We start from the raw sequence: 27,073 nt of genomic DNA on the forward strand, positions 1-27,073 counted from the left end.
CTTCTGCAAGTTACTATTTGTTTGTTAACATAGTCTTTGTCTTAAATCTGAGTGAAATAGTACTAAAAGAACACCTGGGAACATTTTTCCAATTTTCTTTCCTAAGGTTGTATCATCCCCAGCTATTTTTATAAACCTGATCTTTCCATACTTAGTTGAAATAACAATTAGCAAATGTCAGACAATGGCTAGAATATAATTGTAAATCATCACCTATTATTGAACAAAGGAGATTACTGTTAAATGGATTCAGTAGTCACAAATACCTTTAAAGTATCAATTTTAGCACTAAAACTATCAACTCAACATCAAAATTCAGCTAGTCAACACATCAATAACAAAGCATCATTGAAAAGTAAATAAAATTGTTTACATTAAGATATAAAAGATTATAAACATCATTGGCTAAAATTATATTTTTACTAGTTATAATCTTGCTAGTTGAAAGCCTCTATATAGCCATAATAAGCCATTAGGCACCTAAACTACAGTTAGGACATGACTGGCCCGTCCTTTTTCTGGCCCAAGGATGTCAGCATAAACCATCAAAACCAGTTGGAAATACATTCTAACAAAAGGAGTAAAGAGTTGGGATTCATATATCACAGAAAGAATAGAAAAGTAGATTAGGGGTGCTGAGAAGAGCAGAGGACTTGAGGAAAAGTGTGCTGGGTCAGCCTTCTTTAGGGATCCATTTAAGTTAATGAAGATCTTATATGGCAAGGAGAAATCTGGGAGGCTAAAAGATGGAAAGAGGGATTTAGAGGAGCATGACAGTAGTGTGTCTTGGATAAGGATAAGATAAAGGAGTTGGAGCTGCCAGCAGATGTTCCACCAATGGGTGACAGAGCAGGAAATGGAAGTGAGCCCACCTAAGTGGAGTGAGGTTCAGGACATGGTGCACTATGCAAAGTCAGGTTCTGTACCAGGACCTTATGGGGTTCTGAATTGTGTACAGGTATTTCCTTTAGGGTGACTGCATGGAAGCTGGCTGCATGTTTGAAGGTAAATAAGTTAATTGACACATCAGCAAAAGGCAGGCATCTCAGGTTTTTCAGGTTGTTTGGAACATAGCAGTATAATATGGCATCAGGTTCAGACAGCAAAGAAAGAGGGTAGGGACTTAAATGTGGTTTTCCTAGACAAGTACAAAATAATCTCTTAACGAAGGCACAAGACAGGATTAGAAGGCTGGTTCATGATTATTTTGTAGATATTCAGTTTTAACACAGGAGCGTCCTGGCAGTGATTGGAAATAAGTCTAATGGTAGGAATGTTATATTTCACTGCTGGTATTTATGATGGTGATGGGGTGATGATTAGAACTTCTAGCTGGGTTGTAGATGGGGATAGAGTGCAGGACAGTACCTGGCTGCTTCCAATGAGGACATACATGAATGACATGACAACGCTAACAAGAACTTTGCCATGCACCTAGTGTGGCTTTTTTTAGAGAAGTTAAATGATAATCTTAGGTAGGCAAAGATAAAGGTTAAGCCCAGTAAGTCTAGAAGTTGGTCAGTTGTAAAAAGAAAACATGCAGGAAGGAGACGGGTGCTGAAGCTACTGCTGGCAAGATCAGTTGAGGAATTTCAATGTGCTAAAGTGAGTATTGAGGTGATTTTGTTAGGGTCTAAGAAAGAAGCACAGCTGCATAATCAGGTGTTTAGTTCATTAGCAAGTTTATTTGATTAGATGCTCAAGATGCTAAAATATGTAGACCTGTGGCTGAGGTAAGAGAACATAGGTGACAGGCATATTTAAGGCCAGTGGAGACAGGTGCTAAGGGAATGGTAGCTAAGTCTATAAATCTTTGCTTGTGGAATGTGTTTTTAAAGGCTATAGGTTAAGGGTAGGGTAGTAATTATCAGAAGTATCTGAAAAGGCTACTCAGTGGCTGTGGATGAGGAGAGAACAGATTATTTGAAGATAATGAAACTTTTTTTTTTTATTCCCACACCAGAGACAATGACTTTTAATCCAAAAACAACTACCACTCCAGCAAAAACAATCTACACTTCAGGTAAACACAAAGGTTCCAGTCCTTACATTTGGATAATAATTTAAATGGATGAATTGTAATATATCAGATGAATGTTATTAAATTAATAAACCATTTAATAATGAATTTTTGTAATTATTGTTGAAAGTATTAAAGAAAAGGAACTACATAATCTGTTGTGCCTCAGGCCCTTTCTATCCATTTGGGGATGGAGATATAGTGAATGAACGGATGGATGATGGCAGTTCACCGCCCATCTCTCTTGTGCAGCCATTTATATATTTTGGAAAAAAGTTCAACCAAATATATGTGAGACAGTCTAACTGTGTTTCCTTTTATTAGAAATGTTTCCACTTCTGAATAGAACCCTCTGAGTATGCATGAGCCCTATATGCAGTTTCATCCATGAACAATTTATGTGCTTTAATCACGGTCACTCTCCCTAGTCATTCTGTAATCACTCAGCCATTCTCACCGATCACTATGCAGTCACTCATCTGTAATGGGCATGATTTAAATCTCATATTTCATACACAGTGCACACATTTATACTTACTATGAATGGTCTGTTTTGATGGTCCACTCAAATAAATTAATACTCAAATCAAACAATATATTGAAATGAGCAAATATATGGAGCTATATGTTTGATAAATACAAATCCATTGCATAATAACATATAATTATGAGCAAAGAAAATTAGATTTATCTCCAAAGAAATTAGTCACTTTGGTAAGAATAGCATGTTTCTGGTTAATGCGAATTTAAATCTAATTTCCTTTTTCTTTCATAATCTTTAAATATTTATTCAGGTCAACAACAATGGGTACTTAACCTTTGACCAGGCATGGAACAGCTACACTCCTTACCAGTTCTCTGCTAATGCAGGGAAGAACATCATCGCTCCTTTCTGGACAGATATTAATAATCAAATAAATGGTGTCATCTCGTATCGGCAATATACTAGTGGCAGTGTTCTTATTCAAGCTACCCAAGACATCAACCAGTACTTCCCTCAGCTGAAATTCAGATCAACTTGGGTTTTTGTTGCAACATGGGATAGAGTGGCTTACTTTGCCACCACAGGCGGGGTAAGAAAATGTTCTAAAACCTATGGGTACCAGGAGAACTGTAGATTTTCTATCAACTGCCAGCAAAGTATAAAAAATAAGACAGTTAAACAAAACTAATTTTAAAATACTAAATTCATGATGTCTCATGGTAAAATATGTCATGCCTCACAAATTTTTGCAACTTGACATTTTTCAGAAAACATCCTTCCAAGTAGTTTTGATATCAGATGGCCATCTCTCTTTTATTCTGATGAACTATGGTCAGATTGCTCCAACCAAGCGGAATGTAGAGGTAAGCATATTTTAGTGGCAAAAGGTAATTCTCTCATTCTAATATCTAAAGCACACATAAAATATTTATTTTTCCCCCTTTTCTCTTGACCCGCTAGGCAGGTTATGACACAGGTCATTCAAGATACTATTTCATAATTCCTGGGTCATTTCAATACAATTACAGAGTCTTCACATACAGCAGTAATGTGAATGTTCCAGGCAGATGGGCCTTCCACGTAAATCATAGCCCACAACATGGTAAGTTTACTGGTAATGTTGCTTCAAAATTCATAACATAATTTATGCTATTAAAAATGTAATGTGAATGATATACCTGTAATGTGAAGGTTAAGCAAAATTCTGCTAAGACCAGGATATGCTGACTAACAGTAGCAATGAAGAAAAACAAAATTTATGTGGTGACAGATCTTAGAACTCAACTGCTGCAATCATCAGCTGCAAAAACAATTGGTTTGTTTGCTAGGCAATTCATGGCAAGCTGAAGTAGCACTGATTTAAGCATTGCAGAATTAAATAAATAAAACCAGTACTGAGTTCAAATTAACAGCTGGGTATGGCCTTAAACGATGGAGATGCCAGTATGAATTTCATGGTTTAGGGAGTAATTGGTGAGGCAATGCAATGGGTATAGGAAGTTTATTTTAATGTCTACTGTTGATGGAGTGCATTAAATCCATATAGAACTGGTGGTACTGAGTATGCATTAATGGTGCCAATGGGGTGAGGTACAGCCTTAGTTTCTGGGGATGCCAGTATGGATTTTTAGTTTGGGAGTGATTGACAAAGGTTTAATATAAGCAGTTGTTCTGTGGTCTAAAAGTGAAGTTGGAGGAGGGTGGGTCTGGGATGTCAGACTTCACTGTTGAATCTTCTGGAGGTGCTTAATTCAGGGCTTAATTCAGTGACATTCTGAATGAGGGATGGGCCTACTTGACAGTCACTAAGAAGCATGTGAGGTATTGGTTCTTAGAGGTTGCTATGAGAGAAGTGAGTGAACTTGGTCCTCAGTAATGGTTGGGCACAGAATGTCTGATATTTCATTCTGTGTATAATTACATCATTTCCTGCAGCAGACTAATGTGTAATGAGGACTTCATCAATATACTGGTGTTAGGCCTTTTTTCCCTATAAAAAAAAACATATATTGTTAACTACTAAAAAGAATTAGTAATCAACCTACATGAGCAGGAAAAATTGAGAAACAATGGTCTAAAGACAAAATTGTCTGAGGTAGGGCTCTACAGGTAGTTGTTCTGATGTTAATATTTTAACTTTTAATACTTTGGTGAGCTGAATTGGCATTTGGTTTAAAGATTGCATTAAGTAAAATAAAACCAGGGTTCCTTGGCCTTATCAAGGCTCTAGGACACAAGACTGTACTGAAACCAGGTGCAAAGCAGTTGCAGACTATCCCAGATCAAACGCTCAGCGGAGACATCACCTTAACCTTTAGCCATCTTTAAAAGCACGCAAAGGAATTTATTGTGTAAAATACAAGGTTTTGTTAGAACCATTTAATGGACCCAATGAGAGTCAGAACATGTGTATACCAGTGTATTATTAATATAAAAAAAAACCCAACTTAATTAAAAAAATTAAAAATTAAAATTAAAATTAAAAACTTTTTTTTTTTTTCTGAAGCTACAACTACAAAAACAACAACCTCACTAGACACAACAACTACTACTGGAAGTATAACTACAGAGACAACTATTCTACAAACAAGGACTCCGTTTGCTACTTCTCCAAGAACACCAACTCTGCTGGCAACTACACAACTAGTAACTACTCCACAGGCAATTTCTCCACAGACAACTACTCTTCAGACAACTACTCCACTGGCAAATTATCCGGAGACACCTACTCAACTGGCAACTTCTCCAAAGACAAGTTCTCTAAACTTAACTACTCTACTGACAAATACTCCACTGGCAACTTCTCCAGAGAGTATTACTCTACTGGCAACTACTGCACTGGCCACTAATCTACAGGCAACTAGTCCACTGGCAACATCTACACATACAACTTCTCTGAAGACAACTACTACACAGACATTTATGCCACTGGCAACTTCTCCAGAGACAACTACTCTACAGACAGATACTATAACAACAACTACCCTACAGTCAACTACCCTAATGACATATACTCCTCAGACAACAACGCAAAAGAGATTTACTCCACAGGCACCTACTCCACAGACAACTTCTCTCCAGACATTTACCACAGGCATTTATTCTACAGATAACTACTCTACAGAAACCTACTTCACATACAACAACCATACAGACACCTACTATACAGAGAGCAACTCTTCAGTAACAATTAATCCAGAGACAACAACCTGCAGTACTGTTGGAGAACCTCAACCCCATGCCACATGCTCTTCTTCAGGGGACCCCCACTACATCTCTTTCGATGGGCATAAATTTGACTTCCAGGGCACCTGCCGATACATACTGGCAACTGTATGCAATAATACTGGACAACTACCATACTTCCAGGTTTCAGCAAGAAATGAAGCATGGAATGGACTTCCAGTTTCCATCACTATTGATGTTTATGTTAATGTCTCTAGGCATCTGGTTCACATCTCACATAATATGCATGGCACTATTGAGGTAAGCAATAAATATTATATCTATTTTTTTTTCAGCATAGACTTTTTAAAAATATCTCTGTCATAGGGTTCTCCTCTATCCCTTCATCCATGTTATAGACTGCATGTTCTCTCATGTTAAATTATTTTGAAAGTGTGTGGCTCAGCCAAAGAAGAAAGTTAAAAAAGGACTTAATGGGAAATGTCTTTGAAAAGACTTTGAGAATTATAAATTGAAAAAATCTTCTCTTCACATTGGGAAATGTTCCTGTAGCTCACAAGGTAGAGTAGGTAAATCAAGGTTCTAGTACTGTCAATCTAGCACATGTACTTTATGATGACCAACATGTACATCACATTGGATAAGCGATAAATAATGAAATATAAAATATAAAACATTTGAAGGATTTCCTTTTCTCCCCTTAAGATTGATAATGAGACCAGGTCCCTTCCTGTCCTGCTCAACTCTGGCCGGGTTGCCATTTACTCCAGTGGACTGAACACTTTCATTACAACTGACTTTGGCCTTAGTGTGAGTTATGATGGCTCTTGGGTGGTACGCATCACTGTCCCAGGAAATTACAGTGGAACCACATGTGGACTGTGTGGTAACTTCAATGGCCAGACAAGTGATGATTTCCTCACAAGTTCAGGTGCACTGGGCACTTCAGTTTCCCAGTTTGGAGCCAGCTGGAAAGTGCAGAATGACACATTGTGCAGTGATGGGTGTGGAGACTCCTGTCCATCATGCCCAGACCAAACTAGGGCACGGACTCAATGTGAGATCCTCAGAGACAGGCAGGGTCCCTTCAGCTTCTGCCATACCTACGTGGATCCTGAGGCCTACTTCAATGACTGTGCATTTGATGTTTGTCTCTCTGGGTACAGTAATGATGTTCTGTGCCATTCCATCCAAACCTATGTCAGTGCCTGCCAGTCTGCCAAAGTAACTATCTATCCCTGGAGACAGAACACGACCTGCCGTAAGTCACTTGGAGCAAACCAGTAAAGAGACTGTCTTGCAAGTTTATGTGGTTTAAAATGAGCGATCCCCTGATGTATTGTCTGTCATACAGCCATATACAATTCTTAGGTATCCTCACAGTATGTGAGACATTATAAACCTGTTATTGAGCTACATCTACTGTTGCACAGTAGGGTAATACAGCACAATGTGCTTCCTAATTCTGTCTTAAATTTCTCAGGCATGGAGTGTCCCATGAACAGCCACTACGAGCTGTGTGGTACAGACTGTGGGCACATCTGTGCCAGCAGCATTGATGCTGTATGTGAGAGGACATGTTCAGAGGGATGTTTCTGTAATGAAGGCTTCATGAGGAGCGGAGGTCTCTGTGTACCAGTGGAACAATGTGGCTGCTTGTACAATGGACTCTATTTTCATGCAAGTTCTAAACAATTTTAACTTGCTTACAGTACAGTGCCCTACTGTGTGAAAAAACTGATGTCTTACGTAAATTGATTTCTCTCACCTAAGGAAATTACATTAGATTGTTAAATGCATTCCTGCATTTTGGAAGCTTTAAAGTAGAGCTTTAAAGTAATTTCATTAGATAAGAGCATGGATTCTCTATGGCCTCTTCCACAATTGTTATTAAGTTTTGCATCAAAAGTTGTCAGTGAGATAATGTAAACTGTCTTCTGTACCTCAACGTGGTCTTATTGTACTCTTATTGTATATTAAATGTTATTGTTATGCTTTGGAACAATACCTACTTAATGCAGTGTTTTTAACATTGAGCCAATTTTGGATTTTTGTTTAATGTGGTAATTATTTTAATTTACTTAGAATAACTTAAAGCTAATTTTTTATAACTATTAGAACATTTGCATCTGAAGTATGATCAGTGTGAAACCTTAAACTGGAATATTCATCTGGAGCAGATTAAACTCAAAGCCTCCAGTGATTGAGACTGACTGAAGCTTTTATATTGTTAATAAACCTCTAAAGTATTCTCATTAGGATGGCACTGTGATTTTTTTTTTTCCAGAAAGGTGATCAGTTCTGGACTCCAGGATGTTTTCAACATTGTGAGTGCTTTGCTCCTAATGACCTGCGCTGCCTCTCCACCTCCTGCTCTCCCACTGAGGAGTGTGCAGTCAGGAATGGCCAGCGTGGCTGCTACAGCCAAATGTCCTCCTGCATGGTGTGGGGGGACCCCCATTACCTCACCTTTGATGGAGCTCTGGCCACCTTTCAGGCAAGAATGAGCTGCTTCATGGCTCTCTTTTCATTAATATGATTCTATCTTTTAAAAAAGCAGATGATATAATCATAAATGTGTAATATATGTACTAAAGCAATCAAAAATACACAATCATATAAAATGGATAGAAAGCTCAAATAAAAAGAACATGGCTAAAATCTTACTCTAGTGGAGGTTAATCCATGAAGGCCTTCCATTTCGGGGAAAATGAGCCATTCAGTGAAACTGAACTGAAATCTACTACTCTGTAAAGTTCAATAATGTGTTTTTCTCCAGGGTACTTGTTCATATGAGATTTCTCAGACCTGTGGGTATGTGGATAATAATGAGCTGGGATTCCGTGTGGTGGCCACCAACATACACCGTGGGAACATGGCCGTGTCCTTTGTGTCTGCAGTGGATGTGTGGCTAAGTCAAGGAGCTCAGCACACACAGATTTCCATTGGACAAAATGGGAGAGTGAAGGTATTAATTAATATCATGCATTGTGCTCCCCTGCTTGTGAAATTCTGATATTTTTCCATCTCTCTGTTCTTATTAACTTTTTTTTTTCCCCTTTGTAGGTTGATGGGAATATTGTGAATTCATCTGCTTTTCAAATCAGTTATCTGGCAGAAGTTCATCAGGAGCTAAATTTTGTGGTTGTGAATGCATCAAGTAAGCTCCTGGTGTACTTTGATGGTCGTTCTACACTTTCAGTGAGACTGGGCCCAAGATTCCGTGGATCTGTTTGTGGAGTGTGTGGAAACAATAATGGAGACCCAACAGATGACAAGACTTTGCCCAGCGGAGCTCTGGCACCCAATGACACTGCTTTCGGAAACAGCTGGAAATCAAACACCAGCAGCCCAGGGTAGATACATTCTAACTCTATCTGGAAAAAACAGAACAATAAATGCATTCTTTGAAATGACAATACACAGATACAGGTGCACAATGTGTACCAATGTGTCCTTGTACAATGTGTGCAGGAACTCACAGTTGCTGTGACTAATTCAGCAACTGTTTCCAATAAACATGATATGTAGAGCAAATCCTGGAGACTACTTTATTTTGAAACAACATCATCCAAGTAAAATTCAGTTTTCAGTTTCACTGTCCCATGTAAAGTCCCTGACCATTCTGTGTTTTTTTCCAGGTGTGGTGCTACTGACCAGACAGCAGATCCTAATACTTGTCCCTTTAGACTGAGGTACTCTGACCTCTGCAGCATCATCACTAACACCAGTGGACCCTTCCACCTCTGCCATGGCCATGTCAACCCTGCCCCTTACTTCACTTCCTGTGTGTATGACCTTTGTGCCTACCCATCAACCAGTGACATGCTGTGTTCAGCTGTGGAGGCCTATCAGGCTGCTTGTGTCATGATGCAGCTCCAGATCTCAGACTGGCGTGCTGACCTGTCTTGCCGTAAGTCTTCCATACTTGCATAAATTGAGAGTCTGGTCTTAAATTTCAATTCAGAACGTGAACTGAAAGGACATTGGGGGTTTTACTGTAGGTATACTCTGAACAAATGTGTGTGAGCGCCAAAAGTACTGTTCTTCTCTGCTAATTGACTCACAACTACAAGTTTGTACTGTTCTTTGAACTAGATTGTTAATGGAGATAAACAAATGTCTAAAAAGTTATTATTCTGAGCACTCAGTTTTATATGGTGACATTAAATCTTCCTTTATCTTTTGTGTCTCAGGGCCTTTCTATCCATTTGGAGTTGGAGACATAATGAGTGATGGACGCTCACCGGCTGTCTCTTTGGTGCAGCCGTTTTTATTCTTTGGAAAAACATACAGCCAAACATATGTAAATCAATCTAAATAAATTTTATACTTTTTAATGTTGGTGCTGTCTCAAGCTGTAATGTGTATGTCAATCTGATTTTTGTAGACTGTCATTGGTAAAGCAAAGGGCTTCTAATTCATGTGAAATATAATGTGGTTTTCTTCTGCAGATCAATGAGAACGGATACTTAACCTTTGATAATGTGTGGGACAGCTGTGTTTCTTACCCTTTCCCTCGTCATGGGGTGCCTGACATCATTGCTCCATTCTGGACATGCATTTTTCGAGGAAGAGGAGTCATCTCATATCGGCAGTACACTTCTGGCAGTGTTCTTACTCAAGCTACCCAAGATATTTACCAATACTTTGCTCAGCTGAGATTCAGAGCAACGTGGGTTTTTGTTACAACGTGGGCCAGAGTAGCTTACTATCCCAACTCAGGAACAGTAAGAAATGACTTTGAAAACTTTGGATGTCATGTGCTTAATTAAATCGTGAACTGAATTCCTGACTAGTGGTATCGAGAGAATTTTTTAAGTCAAAATGATAAACCGAAAGCTAGACTGAAAAATTGTACATGGACTAAGTTTAGTTAGATTTTAAAATATGTCTCACTTTTTAATCTTTTGTTTTTTCCAGGAACCATCTTTCCAAGTAGTTTTGATTTCAGATGGCCATCTCTCCTTTATACTGATGAACTATGGTCAGATTGCTCCAACAAGTATGTTGGTACAGGTGAGCACAATATGGGAATGAAAAGCTTAGAATGCCCTTATGTTTAAGGGTGATAATACATGCGGCATATATATGATTATTATATGCTGTGTGTCATTTGCTAGGCTGGTTATGGTACCGATGACGGGAGTTACAATTTCTCTATCCCTGGGTCATTTCAATACAACTACACAAGCTTCACAAACAGCAGCAACGTGAACGTGACAGGCAGATGGGCCTTCCGTGTAGACCAGGGATCACAAACATGTCTGTTTAATGGTAGTGTGCAATTTATGCATGTAAAATTTCTTGATAGATTCACAGTGAATTACTTCGGATCTAACTGAAATGTTTTGTTCTATCAGGTGGTACTGTGCCACAGAGAAGCTCTTTTTGGACAGATGCCTCTTGCCAGCAGAGATGCACCTGTAGCAGCAGGGGTCTCCAGTGCAGTTCACAGCCCTGCACCTTCTCTCAAGCCTGCCGTCCTGCTGCTTTCCAGTACAGCTGCCAAAACATTCAGCGCCAGACCTGTACCATCTCTGGGGACCCCCACTACTACACCTTTGACAATCAAATCTTTCATTTTCAAGGGACCTGCACCTACGTCCTGTCTGAGGTTTAGTTTTTAACACTGATTTTTATTTTTTTTGCGATTGGATGAGAGAAAACCATATTTAATATGAAGGAGTCTGTTTTAAAAGGATCTGAATATGAGATTGATTTTCTCTATAGGTTTGTGGCAGGGGATTACCATATTATCGCATTGAAGGCAAGAATGAGAATCGTGGTAGTACAAGTGTGGCATGGACACGCCTGGTCAGAGTATTTGTCTATAACGAAGAACTGGAACTAGTGAAAGATCATCAATATCAGGCCAAGGTCCGCATCATGACATTACATCAGTGTACTCTTTTGATTTTGTATATTACTCTAATTTCTACTGTTTTCTCTGCAGGTAAATGGAAGCTTTGCAGCAGCACCTTTCAGCCTCCACAATGGCTCCATTCAAGTTTATCAGTCTGGTTTCTCTGTGGCCATCAGTACTGATTTTGGATTGGTTGTTACATATGATTCAAATCACTATGTGACCATCAGTGTACCTTACGACTACCAGAATGCCACTTGTGGCCTGTGTGGCAACTTCAATCACCATCCAGAAGATGACTTCCGCACACCATCTGGACAGATCTTGAGTTCAGATCTGGACTTTGCAAACTCCTGGAAAGTACCAGGAGACATATATCCTGTCTGTCAGAACACTCGGTGTTCAGGTTTGGCTTGTTCATCTTGTACCACAGCTCAGACCAGTCTTTACAGGAGTGGAGCCTTCTGTGGAATCCTAGCAAATTCCAGTGGCCCTTTTTCCACTTGCCAATCAAGGCTGGCACCCCAGATATTTACAGAGAACTGTGTTTATGATCTTTGTGTGGGAGGAGGATACCAGCCAATCCTGTGCCAGGCACTCAACGTGTATGCTGCTCAGTGCCAGCAGCAGGGCATTCAGCTGGGCCAGTGGAGGAGACCAGGATTCTGTGGTAGGGGTCTTAATGGTTTTCCATATGTCATGAATAAGTGTACAGGATAGGAAATCGTTGTTCCAGCTTATCAAAATCCATAACCAATCTTTTTCCATTTACTTGCAGAAATCCCATGTCCTGCCCACAGTCACTTTGAAACCCAGGGAACAAGCTGCCCTGCGACCTGCAGTAACCCTTCTGCACCTTCAAGCTGCCCCTTGCCAAACCAGGAGAGCTGTATCTGTGATGCAGGGTATGTCCTGAGTGCTGGAGAATGTGTTCCTGAAGCTAACTGTGGCTGCACTTTTGAAGGACTCTACTATGCTGAAGGCCAGTCTGTGGTACTGGGTGCAGATTGTGGAAGACAGTGCGTTTGCAGCAATAGAGCAATGAGCTGCCAGAATCACCAGTGTGGTCGACAGGAGACGTGCGGATTGTATAACGGAGTAAGAGGTTGCAGACCCACCAGTTATTCCACCTGCTTGGTGGAAGGACTAGGCACATATCACACCTTTGATGGAGTGATGTTCAGTTATCCAGGAGCTTGTGGACTCACCCTGACTAGGGTAATGGGGCCATCCCAGCTACCAAACTTTGAAGTGACAGTGCAGAAAGTGCCCAGAGGTCCACAGGACTTTATTAGGGTGCTGAGGTTTGACGCAGAGGGAACTCAGGTCTCTATTGAGATGGCAGATGGAGGAAAAGCACAGGTAAGCTCACTTTTTACACTGGATACTAAATTATTTCAATGTTTTCTAATGGCATTTGTAGAACAATATTAACAATAGGATAACCACTGGACATAATACATCATCAAATTTATTTATATAGTGCTTTTTGCAACCGCTGTCACAAAGCAGCTTTACACATGTCTGAGTCCAAGCCCCCACTATGCAAGCCAAGGGTGACCGTGGCAAGGGAAAACTTCCTAGAGCTTGAGGAAGAAACCACATGAGGACTCAACGAGGGGGCCCAAAGACTCAACGAGCGGGCCCATCCTTAGCTGCTGGGCTACAGGTTTTTTTAGGATCTTGATCATAATCAACCATTTCTTGCCAACATTGTTTCCCCTAGGTGAGTGGACAAGTGGTTTCTCTTCCCTTCGCACTTGCCAGTGGTCGAATCCTTATCTACCACAGCAGTGTGAAAGGTATCATTATGGAGACAACCTTTGGTGTAATTGTGCGAGCAGACTGGCCACACCTAATCAGAATCACTGCACCCAGCACTTACAATGGCTCACTTGGTGGTCTGTGTGGGAATTTGAATGGCAACCAGGCAGACGAGTTTTACAGCCCAGTCGGAGTCTTGCTTAATGACTCACGGGTGTTTGGGGATAGCTGGCGAGATGGGTCCCTCTCAGCCTACTGCGTGGAGTCCGCAGGCATCTGGCAAACGGGATATTATCAGAATACCAGCCAATTCACACAGAACTGCAGCATCATGGCCTCAGCACGTGGACCATTTGCTCAGTGTCACAGCAGCCTGGACCCTAGGCAATGGGTAGCAGATTGCACCCATTCACTGGAACAGACCGGGGGAGCCAGAGAGTCCTTGTGCGAAGTGCTGAGAGGCTACTCTGTACTCTGCCAGCAAAATGGTATTAGAGTGGGAGAATGGAGAAATATCACAAAGTGTGGTGAGTACTGGACAACAGTGTAAAACAAACTAATCTTTGTTGTCATAGTACATCACTGCGTAGTAGTTGTCCACACTTGATAAAGTATTTCGAACAGCCAAAAGCTAACTAGATCTCTTTTTGATTACAGAGTTCCCCTGCCCAGTCAACAGCCACTATGAGTTGTGTGGCACTTCCTGCCCTGCTGCGTGCCCTAGTCTATCATTCCCCTTCCTGTGTACCCAGCACTGCCAGGAAGGATGTCAGTGTAACGATGGGTTCTTGCTAAGTGGAGAACGCTGTGTGCCCCCCACGGGCTGTGGCTGTCTCCATGAAGGGCGCTACAGGCAGGGTGGAGAGCGTTTCTGGTATGGCGAGCAGTGCCAGTCTTTGTGTGACTGTGACGGGACCACAGGTTTAGTTCACTGTGTCCCATCATCTTGCAGCGGTCAGGAAACCTGCAGTATTGTTGGGGGAGAATTCGGCTGCCATCCTCAACCCCGTGCCACGTGCTCTGCTTCAGGGGACCCCCACTACATCTCTTTCGATGGCCGCACATTTGACTTCCAGGGCACATGCCAATACATACTGGCAACTGTATGCAATAATACTCGACGACTACCGTACTTCCAGGTTTCAGCAAGGAATGAAGCATGGAATGGACTCCCAGTTTCAATCACTGCTGAAGTTTACGTCAATGTCTCAGGACATCTGTTGCACATCTCACGCGACATGCATGGCACTATTGAGGTAAGGAGGACAGCCACAGCTGGTGGATTAAGGAGATCCTCCATGAAAGTAATGGTCATCGTACATTATTAATTACCTTATACTAGCTGGAAGATGAAAGCAAATATTATGCACTGGAAGACATGTTGAACATGGGGGAATGGTTATAAGGCCATCATATATTGAGGCACATCCCTATGTTGTAATAATCTATATGGTTGGGCTTTCTCTTCATCAGATTGATAACGAGACCAGGCACCTTCCTGTCCTGCTTGATTCTGGCCGAGTGTCCATTTACTCCAGTGAACAGAACACTTTCATTTCAACTGACTTTGGCCTTAGTGTGAGTTATGATGGCTCATGGGTGGTGCGCATCACTGTGCCAGCAAATTACAGTGGAGTCACATGTGGTCTTTGCGGTAACTACAATGGCCAGACACGTGACGATTTCCTCACGCGTTCAGGTGCACTGGGCACTTCAGCTTCCCAGTTTGGAGCCAGCTGGAAAGTGCAGAATGACACACTGTGCAGTGATGGGTGTGGAGACTCCTGTCCATCATGTCCAGACCAAACTAGGGCACGGACTCAATGTGAGATCCTCAGAGACAGGCAGGGTCCCTTCGGCTTCTGCCATGCCTATGTGGGTCCTGAGGCCTACTTCAACAACTGTGCATTTGATGTTTGCCTCTCTGGGTACAGTAACGATGTTCTGTGCCGTTCCATCCAAACCTATGTCAGTGCCTGCCAGTCTGCCAAAGCAACTATCTACCCCTGGAGACAGAACACGACCTGCCGTAAGTCACTTGGTGCAAACCAGGAAAGAGCCTGCCTGCAGAGCACTGTCTTGCAAGTTTATGTGGTTTAAAATGAGGGATCCTCTGATGTATTGTCTGTCATACAGCCATATAAAATTCTTAAGAATTCTCACAGTATGTGGGACGTTATACACCTGTTATTGAGGTATATCTACTGTTGCACAGTAGGGTGATACAGCACAATGTGTTTCTTAATTCTGTCTTAAATTTCTCAGGCGTGGAGTGTCCCGTGAACAGCCACTACGAGCTGTGTGGTACAGACTGTGGGCACACCTGTGCCAGCAGCGTTGATGCTGTATGTGAGAGGACATGTTCAGAGGGCTGTTTCTGTAATGAAGGCTTCGTGAGGAGTGGAGGTCTCTGTGTACCAGTGGAACAGTGTGGCTGCTTGTACAATGGACTCTACTTTCATGTGGGTTCCTATATTTTGCAATTAATAATCTGCAAGTACATTAATAAATTTATACTAAATGACAATTTGTTCTAAAATGTGAACGATCCTAAAACTGATATATAACACCAAAGTCAATATATAACACTGCAGTCAATGCTCTGGGACACCTGCTCTCTTGATTTCTCTAAAGAACTTTGGCATAAAATCCACTTCTTGGTCACCTTGGCGACTTGATGACTATACCCTCTTCTGGCAAAACATGCCCAAATCATCATTACTCAATCTCCTATTGTAATGACTGCTGTGAGGTGTTTGTAATGATATTCTGCATTTGTTTTATACCAAACATGGCGTTGTGCAAAATGGCTGAACTTATCCACTTTGGTTTCTTTTGTCCAAAGGAGAGAAATTGTTTGGTGTGCTCTGAGGCAGCTTTGTAAATCCAAGGTGTTTTTTTCCAGATTGGCAATCAGTTCTGGACTCCAGGATGTTTTCAACATTGTGAGTGCTTTGCTCCTAATGACCTGCGCTGCCTCTCCACCTCCTGCTCTCCCACTGAGGAGTGTGCAGTCAGGAATGGCCAGCGTGGCTGCTACAGCCAAATGTCCTCCTGCATGGTGTGGGGGGACCCCCATTACCTCACCTTTGATGGAGCTCTGGCCACCTTTCAGGCAAGAATGAGCTGCTTCATGGCTCTCTTTTCATTAATATGATTCTATCTTTTAAAAAAGCAGATGATATAATCATAAATGTGTAATATATGTACTAAAGCAATCAAAAATACACAATCATATAAAATGGATAGAAAGCTCAAATAAAAAGAACATGGCTAAAATCTTACTCTAGTGGAGGTTAATCCATGAAGGCCTTCCATTTCGGGGAAAATGAGCCATTCAGTGAAACTGAACTGAAATCTACTACTCTGTAAAGTTCAATAATGTGTTTTTCTCCAGGGTACTTGTTCATATGAGATTTCTCAGACCTGTGGGTATGTGGATAATAATGAGCTGGGATTCCGTGTGGTGGCCACCAACATACACCGTGGGAACATGGCCGTGTCCTTTGTGTCTGCAGTGGATGTGTGGCTAAGTCAAGGAGCTCAGCACACACAGATTTCCATTGGACAAAATGGGAGAGTGAAGGTATTAATTAATATCATGCATTGTGCTCCCCTGCTTGTGAAATTCTGATATTTTTCCATCTCTCTGTTCTTATTAACTTTTTTTTTCCCCCTTTGTAGGTTGATGGGAATATTGTGAATTCATCTGCTTTTCAAATCAGTTATCTGGCAGAAGTTCATCAGGAGCTAAATTTTGTGGTTGTGAATGCATCAAGTAAGCTCCTGGTGTACTTTGATGGTCGTTCTACACTTTCAGTGAGACTGGGCCCAAGATTCCGTGGATCTGTTTGTGGAGTGTGTGGAAACAATAATGGAGACCCAACAGATGACAAGACTTTGCCCAGCGGAGCTCTGGCACCCAATGACACTGCTTTCGGAAACAGCTGGAAATCAAACACCAGCAGCCCAGGGTAGATACATTCTAACTCTATCTGGAAAAAACAGAACAATAAATGCATTCTTTGAAATGACAATACACAGATACAGGTGCACAATGTGTACCAATGTGTCCTTGTACAATGTGTGCAGGAACTCACAGTTGCTGTGACTAATTCAGCAACTGTTTCCAATAAACATGATATGTAGAGCAAATCCTGGAGACTACTTTATTTTGAAACATCATCCAAGTAAAATTCAGTTTTCAGTTTCACTGTCCCATGTAAAGTCCCTGACCATTCTGTGTTTTTTTCCAGGTGTGGTGCTACTGACCAGACAGCAGATCCTAATACTTGTCCCTTTAGACTGAGGTACTCTGACCTCTGCAGCATCATCACTAACACCAGTGGACCCTTCCACCTCTGCCATGGCCATGTCAACCCTGCCCCTTACTTCACTTCCTGTGTGTATGACCTTTGTGCCTACCCATCAACCAGTGACATGCTGTGTTCAGCTGTGGAGGCCTATCAGGCTGCTTGTGTCATGATGCAGCTCCAGATCTCAGACTGGCGTGCTGACCTGTCTTGCCGTAAGTCTTCCATACTTGCATAAATTGAGAGTCTGGTCTTAAATTTCAATTCAGAACGTGAACTGAAAGGACATTGGGGGTTTTACTGTAGGTATACTCTGAACAAATGTGTGTGAGCGCCAAAAGTACTGTTCTTCTCTGCTAATTGACTCACAACTACAAGTTTGTACTGTTCTTTGAACTAGATTGTTAATGGAGATAAACAAATGTCTAAAAAGTTATTATTCTGAGCACTCAGTTTTATATGGTGACATTAAATCTTCCTTTATCTTTTGTGTCTCAGGGCCTTTCTATCCATTTGGAGTTGGAGACATAATGAGTGATGGACGCTCACCGGCTGTCTCTTTGGTGCAGCCGTTTTTATTCTTTGGAAAAACATACAGCCAAACATATGTAAATCAATCTAAATAAATTTTATACTTTTTAATGTTGGTGCTGTCTCAAGCTGTAATGTGTATGTCAATCTGCTTTTGTAGACTGTCATTGGTAAAGCAAAGGGCTTCTAATTCATGTGAAATATAATGTGGTTTTCTTCTGCAGATCAATGAGAACGGATACTTAACCTTTGATAATGTGTGGGACAGCTGTGTTTCTTACCCTTTCCCTCGTCATGGGGTGCCTGACATCATTGCTCCATTCTGGACATGCATTTTTCGAGGAAGAGGAGTCATCTCATATCGGCAGTACACTTCTGGCAGTGTTCTTACTCAAGCTACCCAAGATATTTACCAATACTTTGCTCAGCTGAGATTCAGAGCAACGTGGGTTTTTGTTACAACGTGGGCCAGAGTAGCTTACTATCCCAACTCAGGAACAGTAAGAAATGACTTTGAAAACTTTGGATGTCATGTGCTTAATTAAATCGTGAACTGAATTCCTGACTAGTGGTATCGAGAGAATTTTTTAAGTCAAAATGATAAACCGAAAGCTAGACTGAAAAATTGTACATGGACTAAGTTTAGTTAGATTTTAAAATATGTCTCACTTTTTAATCTTTTGTTTTTTCCAGGAACCATCTTTCCAAGTAGTTTTGATTTCAGATGGCCATCTCTCCTTTATACTGATGAACTATGGTCAGATTGCTCCAACAAGTATGTTGGTACAGGTGAGCACAATATGGGAATGAAAAGCTTAGAATGCCCTTATGTTTAAGGGTGATAATACATGCGGCATATATATGATTATTATATGCTGTGTGTCATTTGCTAGGCTGGTTATGGTACCGATGACGGGAGTTACAATTTCTCTATTCCTGGGTCATTTCAATACAACTACACAAGCTTCACAAACAGCAGCAACGTGAACGTGACAGGCAGATGGGCCTTCCGTGTAGACCAGGGATCACAAACATGTCTGTTTAATGGTAGTGTGCAATTTATGCATGTAAAATTTCTTGATAGATTCACAGTGAATTACTTCGGATCTAACTGAAATGTTTTGTTCTATCAGGTGGTACTGTGCCACAGAGAAGCTCTTTTTGGACAGATGCCTCTTGCCAGCAGAGATGCACCTGTAGCAGCAGGGGTCTCCAGTGCAGTTCACAGCCCTGCACCTTCTCTCAAGCCTGCCGTCCTGCTGCTTTCCAGTACAGCTGCCAAAACATTCAGCGCCAGACCTGTACCATCTCTGGGGACCCCCACTACTACACCTTTGACAATCAAATCTTTCATTTTCAAGGGACCTGCACCTACGTCCTGTCTGAGGTTTAGTTTTTAACACTGATTTTTATTTTTTTTGCGATTGGATGAGAGAAAACCATATTTAATATGAAGGAGTCTGTTTTAAAAGGATCTGAATATGAGATTGATTTTCTCTATAGGTTTGTGGCAGGGGATTACCATATTATCGCATTGAAGGCAAGAATGAGAATCGTGGTAGTACAAGTGTGGCATGGACACGCCTGGTCAGAGTATTTGTCTATAACGAAGAACTGGAACTAGTGAAAGATCATCAATATCAGGCCAAGGTCCGCATCATGACATTACATCAGTGTACTCTTTTGATTTTGTATATTACTCTAATTTCTACTGTTTTCTCTGCAGGTAAATGGAAGCTTTGCAGCAGCACCTTTCAGCCTCCACAATGGCTCCATTCAAGTTTATCAGTCTGGTTTCTCTGTGGCCATCAGTACTGATTTTGGATTGGTTGTTACATATGATTCAAATCACTATGTGACCATCAGTGTACCTTACGACTACCAGAATGCCACTTGTGGCCTGTGTGGCAACTTCAATCACCATCCAGAAGATGACTTCCGCACACCATCTGGACAGATCTTGAGTTCAGATCTGGACTTTGCAAACTCCTGGAAAGTACCAGGAGACATATATCCTGTCTGTCAGAACACTCGGTGTTCAGGTTTGGCTTGTTCATCTTGTACCACAGCTCAGACCAGTCTTTACAGGAGTGGAGCCTTCTGTGGAATCCTAGCAAATTCCAGTGGCCCTTTTTCCACTTGCCAATCAAGGCTGGCACCCCAGATATTTACAGAGAACTGTGTTTATGATCTTTGTGTGGGAGGAGGATACCAGCCAATCCTGTGCCAGGCACTCAACGTGTATGCTGCTCAGTGCCAGCAGCAGGGCATTCAGCTGGGCCAGTGGAGGAGACCAGGATTCTGTGGTAGGGGTCTTAATGGTTTTCCATATGTCATGAATAAGTGTACAGGATAGGAAATCGTTGTTCCAGCTTATCAAAATCCATAACCAATCTTTTTCCATTTACTTGCAGAAATCCCATGTCCTGCCCACAGTCACTTTGAAACCCAGGGAACAAGCTGCCCTGCGACCTGCAGTAACCCTTCTGCACCTTCAAGCTGCCCCTTGCCAAACCAGGAGAGCTGTATCTGTGATGCAGGGTATGTCCTGAGTGCTGGAGAATGTGTTCCTGAAGCTAACTGTGGCTGCACTTTTGAAGGACTCTACTATGCTGAAGGCCAGTCTGTGGTACTGGGTGCAGATTGTGGAAGACAGTGCGTTTGCAGCAATAGAGCAATGAGCTGCCAGAATCACCAGTGTGGTCGACAGGAGACGTGCGGATTGTATAATGGAGTAAGAGGTTGCAGACCCACCAGTTATTCCACCTGCTTGGTGGAAGGACTAGGCACATATCACACCTTTGATGGAGTGATGTTCAGTTATCCAGGAGCTTGTGGACTCACCCTGACTAGGGTAATGGGGCCATCCCAGCTACCAAACTTTGAAGTGACAGTGCAGAAAGTGCCCAGAGGTCCACAGGACTTTATTAGGGTGCTGAGGTTTGACGCAGAGGGAACTCAGGTCTCTATTGAGATGGCAGATGGAGGAAAAGCACAGGTAAGCTCACTTTTTACACTGGATACTAAATTATTTCAATGTTTTCTAATGGCATTTGTAGAACAATATTAACAATAGGATAACCACTGGACATAATACATCATCAAATTTATTTATATAGTGCTTTTTACAACCGCTGTCACAAAGCAGCTTTACACATGTCTGAGTCCAAGCCCCCACTATGCAAGCCAAGGGTGACCGTGGCAAGGGAAAACTTCCTAGAGCTTGAGGAAGAAACCACATGAGGACTCAACGAGGGGGCCCAAAGACTCAACGAGCGGGCCCATCCTTAGCTGCTGGGCTACAGGTTTTTTTAGGATCTTGATCATAATCAACCATTTCTTGCCAACATTGTTTCCCCTAGGTGAGTGGACAAGTGGTTTCTCTTCCCTTCGCACTTGCCAGTGGTCGAATCCTTATCTACCACAGCAGTGTGAAAGGTATCATTATGGAGACAACCTTTGGTGTAATTGTGCGAGCAGACTGGCCACACCTAATCAGAATCACTGCACCCAGCACTTACAATGGCTCACTTGGTGGTCTGTGTGGGAATTTGAATGGCAACCAGGCAGACGAGTTTTACAGCCCAGTCGGAGTCTTGCTTAATGACTCACGGGTGTTTGGGGATAGCTGGCGAGATGGGTCCCTCTCAGCCTACTGCGTGGAGTCCGCAGGCATCTGGCAAACGGGATATTATCAGAATACCAGCCAATTCACACAGAACTGCAGCATCATGGCCTCAGCACGTGGACCATTTGCTCAGTGTCACAGCAGCCTGGACCCTAGGCAATGGGTAGCAGATTGCACCCATTCACTGGAACAGACCGGGGGAGCCAGAGAGTCCTTGTGCGAAGTGCTGAGAGGCTACTCTGTACTCTGCCAGCAAAATGGTATTAGAGTGGGAGAATGGAGAAATATCACAAAGTGTGGTGAGTACTGGACAACAGTGTAAAACAAACTAATCTTTGTTGTCATAGTACATCACTGCGTAGTAGTTGTCCACACTTGATAAAGTATTTCGAACAGCCAAAAGCTAACTAGATCTCTTTTTGATTACAGAGTTCCCCTGCCCAGTCAACAGCCACTATGAGTTGTGTGGCACTTCCTGCCCTGCTGCGTGCCCTAGTCTATCATTCCCCTTCCTGTGTACCCAGCACTGCCAGGAAGGATGTCAGTGTAACGATGGGCTCTTGCTAAGTGGAGAACGCTGTGTGCCCCCCACGGGCTGTGGCTGTCTCCATGAAGGGCGCTACAGGCAGGGTGGAGAGCGTTTCTGGTATGGCGAGCAGTGCCAGTCTTTGTGTGACTGTGACGGGACCACAGGTTTAGTTCACTGTGTCCCATCATCTTGCAGCGGTCAGGAAACCTGCAGTATTGTTGGGGGAGAATTCGGCTGCCATCCTCAACCCCGTGCCACGTGCTCTGCTTCAGGGGACCCCCACTACATCTCTTTCGATGGCCGCACATTTGACTTCCAGGGCACATGCCAATACATACTGGCAACTGTATGCAATAATACTCGACGACTACCGTACTTCCAGGTTTCAGCAAGGAATGAAGCATGGAATGGACTCCCAGTTTCAATCACTGCTGAAGTTTACGTCAATGTCTCAGGACATCTGTTGCACATCTCACGCGACATGCATGGCACTATTGAGGTAAGGAGGACAGCCACAGCTGGTGGATTAAGGAGATCCTCCATGAAAGTAATGGTCATCGTACATTATTAATTACCTTATACTAGCTGGAAGATGAAAGCAAATATTATGCACTGGAAGACATGTTGAACATGGGGGAATGGTTATAAGGCCATCATATATTGAGGCACATCCCTATGTTGTAATAATCTATATGGTTGGGCTTTCTCTTCATCAGATTGATAACGAGACCAGGCACCTTCCTGTCCTGCTTGATTCTGGCCGAGTGTCCATTTACTCCAGTGAACAGAACACTTTCATTTCAACTGACTTTGGCCTTAGTGTGAGTTATGATGGCTCATGGGTGGTGCGCATCACTGTGCCAGCAAATTACAGTGGAGTCACATGTGGTCTTTGCGGTAACTACAATGGCCAGACACGTGACGATTTCCTCACGCGTTCAGGTGCACTGGGCACTTCAGCTTCCCAGTTTGGAGCCAGCTGGAAAGTGCAGAATGACACACTGTGCAGTGATGGGTGTGGAGACTCCTGTCCATCATGTCCAGACCAAACTAGGGCACGGACTCAATGTGAGATCCTCAGAGACAGGCAGGGTCCCTTCGGCTTCTGCCATGCCTATGTGGGTCCTGAGGCCTACTTCAACAACTGTGCATTTGATGTTTGCCTCTCTGGGTACAGTAACGATGTTCTGTGCCGTTCCATCCAAACCTATGTCAGTGCCTGCCAGTCTGCCAAAGCAACTATCTACCCCTGGAGACAGAACACGACCTGCCGTAAGTCACTTGGTGCAAACCAGGAAAGAGCCTGCCTGCAGAGCACTGTCTTGCAAGTTTATGTGGTTTAAAATGAGGGATCCTCTGATGTATTGTCTGTCATACAGCCATATAAAATTCTTAAGAATTCTCACAGTATGTGGGACGTTATACACCTGTTATTGAGGTATATCTACTGTTGCACAGTAGGGTGATACAGCACAATGTGTTTCTTAATTCTGTCTTAAATTTCTCAGGCGTGGAGTGTCCCGTGAACAGCCACTACGAGCTGTGTGGTACAGACTGTGGGCACACCTGTGCCAGCAGCGTTGATGCTGTATGTGAGAGGTCATGTTCAGAGGGCTGTTTCTGTAATGAAGGCTTCGTGAGGAGTGGAGGTCTCTGTGTACCAGTGGAACAGTGTGGCTGCTTGTACAATGGACTCTACTTTCATGTGGGTTCCTATATTTTGCAATTAATAATCTGCAAGTACATTAATAAATTTATACTAAATGACAATTTGTTCTAAAATGTGAACGATCCTAAAACTGATATATAACACCAAAGTCAATATATAACACTGCAGTCAATGCTCTGGGACACCTGCTCTCTTGATTTCTCTAAAGAACTTTGGCATAAAATCCACTTCTTGGTCACCTTGGCGACTTGATGACTATACCCTCTTCTGGCAAAACATGCCCAAATCATCATTACTCAATCTCCTATTGTAATGACTGCTGTGAGGTGTTTGTAATGATATTCTGCATTTGTTTTATACCAAACATGGCGTTGTGCAAAATGGCTGAACTTATCCACTTTGGTTTCTTTTGTCCAAAGGAGAGAAATTGTTTGGTGTGCTCTGAGGCAGCTTTGTAAATCCAAGGTGTTTTTTTCCAGATTGGCAATCAGTTCTGGACTCCAGGATGTTTTCAACATTGTGAGTGCTTTGCTCCTAATGACCTGCGCTGCCTCTCCACCTCCTGCTCTCCCACTGAGGAGTGTGCAGTCAGGAATGGCCAGCGTGGCTGCTACAGCCAAATGTCCTCCTGCATGGTGTGGGGGGACCCCCATTACCTCACCTTTGATGGAGCTCTGGCCACCTTTCAGGCAAGAATGAGCTGCTTCATGGCTCTCTTTTCATTAATATGATTCTATCTTTTAAAAAAGCAGATGATATAATCATAAATGTGTAATATATGTACTAAAGCAATCAAAAATACACAATCATATAAAATGGATAGAAAGCTCAAATAAAAAGAACATGGCTAAAATCTTACTCTAGTGGAGGTTAATCCATGAAGGCCTTCCATTTCGGGGAAAATGAGCCATTCAGTGAAACTGAACTGAAATCTACTACTCTGTAAAGTTCAATAATGTGTTTTTCTCCAGGGTACTTGTTCATATGAGATTTCTCAGACCTGTGGGTATGTGGATAATAATGAGCTGGGATTCCGTGTGGTGGCCACCAACATACACCGTGGGAACATGGCCGTGTCCTTTGTGTCTGCAGTGGATGTGTGGCTAAGTCAAGGAGCTCAGCACACACAGATTTCCATTGGACAAAATGGGAGAGTGAAGGTATTAATTAATATCATGCATTGTGCTCCCCTGCTTGTGAAATTCTGATATTTTTCCATCTCTCTGTTCTTATTAACTTTTTTTTCCCCCTTTGTAGGTTGATGGGAATATTGTGAATTCATCTGCTTTTCAAATCAGTTATCTGGCAGAAGTTCATCAGGAGCTAAATTTTGTGGTTGTGAATGCATCAAGTAAGCTCCTGGTGTACTTTGATGGTCGTTCTACACTTTCAGTGAGACTGGGCCCAAGATTCCGTGGATCTGTTTGTGGAGTGTGTGGAAACAATAATGGAGACCCAACAGATGACAAGACTTTGCCCAGCAGAGCTCTGGCACCCAATGACACTGCTTTCGGAAACAGCTGGAAATCAAACACCAGCAGCCCAGGGTAGATACATTCTAACTCTATCTGGAAAAAACAGAACAATAAATGCATTCTTTGAAATGACAATACACAGATACAGGTGCACAATGTGTACCAATGTGTCCTTGTACAATGTGTGCAGGAACTCACAGTTGCTGTGACTAATTCAGCAACTGTTTCCAATAAACATGATATGTAGAGCAAATCCTGGAGACTACTTTATTTTGAAACATCATCCAAGTAAAATTCAGTTTTCAGTTTCACTGTCCCATGTAAAGTCCCTGACCATTCTGTGTTTTTTTCCAGGTGTGGTGCTACTGACCAGACAGCAGATCCTAATACTTGTCCCTTTAGACTGAGGTACTCTGACCTCTGCAGCATCATCACTAACACCAGTGGACCCTTCCACCTCTGCCATGGCCATTTCAACCCTGCCCCTTACTTCACTTCCTGTGTGTATGACCTTTGTGCCTACCCATCAACCAGTGACATGCTGTGTTCAGCTGTGGAGGCCTATCAGGCTGCTTGTGTCATGATGCAGCTCCAGATCTCAGACTGGCGTGCTGACCTGTCTTGCCGTAAGTCTTCCATACTTGCATAAATTGAGAGTCTGGTCTTAAATTTCAATTCAGAACGTGAACTGAAAGGACATTGGGGGTTTTACTGTAGGTATACTCTGAACAAATGTGTGTGAGCGCCAAAAGTACTGTTCTTCTCTGCTAATTGACTCACAACTACAAGTTTGTACTGTTCTTTGAACTAGATTGTTAATGGAGATAAACAAATGTCTAAAAAGTTATTATTCTGAGCACTCAGTTTTATATGGTGACATTAAATCTTCCTTTATCTTTTGTGTCTCAGGGCCTTTCTATCCATTTGGAGTTGGAGACATAATGAGTGATGGACGCTCACCGGCTGTCTCTTTGGTGCAGCCGTTTTTATTCTTTGGAAAAACATACAGCCAAACATATGTAAATCAATCTAAATAAATTTTATACTTTTTAATGTTGGTGCTGTCTCAAGCTGTAATGTGTATGTCAATCTGATTTTTGTAGACTGTCATTGGTAAAGCAAAGGGCTTCTAATTCATGTGAAATATAATGTGGTTTTCTTCTGCAGATCAATGAGAACGGATACTTAACCTTTGATAATGTGTGGGACAGCTGTGTTTCTTACCCTTTCCCTCGTCATGGGGTGCCTGACATCATTGCTCCATTCTGGACATGCATTTTTCGAGGAAGAGGAGTCATCTCATATCGGCAGTACACTTCTGGCAGTGTTCTTACTCAAGCTACCCAAGATATTTACCAATACTTTGCTCAGCTGAGATTCAGAGCAACGTGGGTTTTTGTTACAACGTGGGCCAGAGTAGCTTACTATCCCAACTCAGGAACAGTAAGAAATGACTTTGAAAACTTTGGATGTCATGTGCTTAATTAAATCGTGAACTGAATTCCTGACTAGTGGTATCGAGAGAATTTTTTAAGTCAAAATGATAAACCGAAAGCTAGACTGAAAAATTGTACATGGACTAAGTTTAGTTAGATTTTAAAATATGTC

General features: G+C 42.2%; 1 protein-coding gene across 1 annotated transcript in view; it reads left to right on the forward strand.

Moving 5' to 3' along the window:
• The first annotated feature begins 1,968 nt into the window (after window positions 1-1,968).
• LOC113567827 (IgGFc-binding protein-like) overlaps window positions 1,969-27,073 on the forward strand; it is a 37,373-nt gene continuing 12,268 nt past the window's right edge. The window contains exons 1-35 of the mRNA XM_035525067.1: window positions 1,969-2,023; window positions 2,190-2,311; window positions 2,815-3,093; window positions 10,614-10,709; window positions 10,814-10,967; window positions 11,054-11,307; window positions 11,424-11,570; window positions 11,647-12,226; window positions 12,335-12,918; window positions 13,283-13,847; window positions 13,978-14,576; window positions 14,794-15,349; window positions 15,586-15,782; window positions 16,226-16,435; window positions 16,718-16,906; window positions 17,005-17,294; window positions 17,577-17,848; window positions 18,132-18,241; window positions 18,389-18,664; window positions 18,858-18,953; window positions 19,058-19,211; window positions 19,298-19,551; window positions 19,668-19,814; window positions 19,891-20,470; window positions 20,579-21,162; window positions 21,527-22,091; window positions 22,222-22,820; window positions 23,038-23,593; window positions 23,830-24,026; window positions 24,470-24,679; window positions 24,962-25,150; window positions 25,248-25,537; window positions 25,820-26,091; window positions 26,375-26,484; window positions 26,633-26,908. Coding sequence (XP_035380960.1) covers window positions 1,969-2,023; window positions 2,190-2,311; window positions 2,815-3,093; window positions 10,614-10,709; window positions 10,814-10,967; window positions 11,054-11,307; window positions 11,424-11,570; window positions 11,647-12,226; window positions 12,335-12,918; window positions 13,283-13,847; window positions 13,978-14,576; window positions 14,794-15,349; window positions 15,586-15,782; window positions 16,226-16,435; window positions 16,718-16,906; window positions 17,005-17,294; window positions 17,577-17,848; window positions 18,132-18,241; window positions 18,389-18,664; window positions 18,858-18,953; window positions 19,058-19,211; window positions 19,298-19,551; window positions 19,668-19,814; window positions 19,891-20,470; window positions 20,579-21,162; window positions 21,527-22,091; window positions 22,222-22,820; window positions 23,038-23,593; window positions 23,830-24,026; window positions 24,470-24,679; window positions 24,962-25,150; window positions 25,248-25,537; window positions 25,820-26,091; window positions 26,375-26,484; window positions 26,633-26,908 — 10,614 coding nt within the window. The remainder of the gene's footprint in view (window positions 2,024-2,189; window positions 2,312-2,814; window positions 3,094-10,613; window positions 10,710-10,813; window positions 10,968-11,053; window positions 11,308-11,423; window positions 11,571-11,646; window positions 12,227-12,334; window positions 12,919-13,282; window positions 13,848-13,977; window positions 14,577-14,793; window positions 15,350-15,585; window positions 15,783-16,225; window positions 16,436-16,717; window positions 16,907-17,004; window positions 17,295-17,576; window positions 17,849-18,131; window positions 18,242-18,388; window positions 18,665-18,857; window positions 18,954-19,057; window positions 19,212-19,297; window positions 19,552-19,667; window positions 19,815-19,890; window positions 20,471-20,578; window positions 21,163-21,526; window positions 22,092-22,221; window positions 22,821-23,037; window positions 23,594-23,829; window positions 24,027-24,469; window positions 24,680-24,961; window positions 25,151-25,247; window positions 25,538-25,819; window positions 26,092-26,374; window positions 26,485-26,632; window positions 26,909-27,073) is intronic.

Source organism: Electrophorus electricus, chromosome 4 (genome assembly GCF_013358815.1).
Source record: "Electrophorus electricus isolate fEleEle1 chromosome 4, fEleEle1.pri, whole genome shotgun sequence".
NCBI classification, from domain to species: domain Eukaryota; kingdom Metazoa; phylum Chordata; class Actinopteri; order Gymnotiformes; family Gymnotidae; genus Electrophorus; species Electrophorus electricus.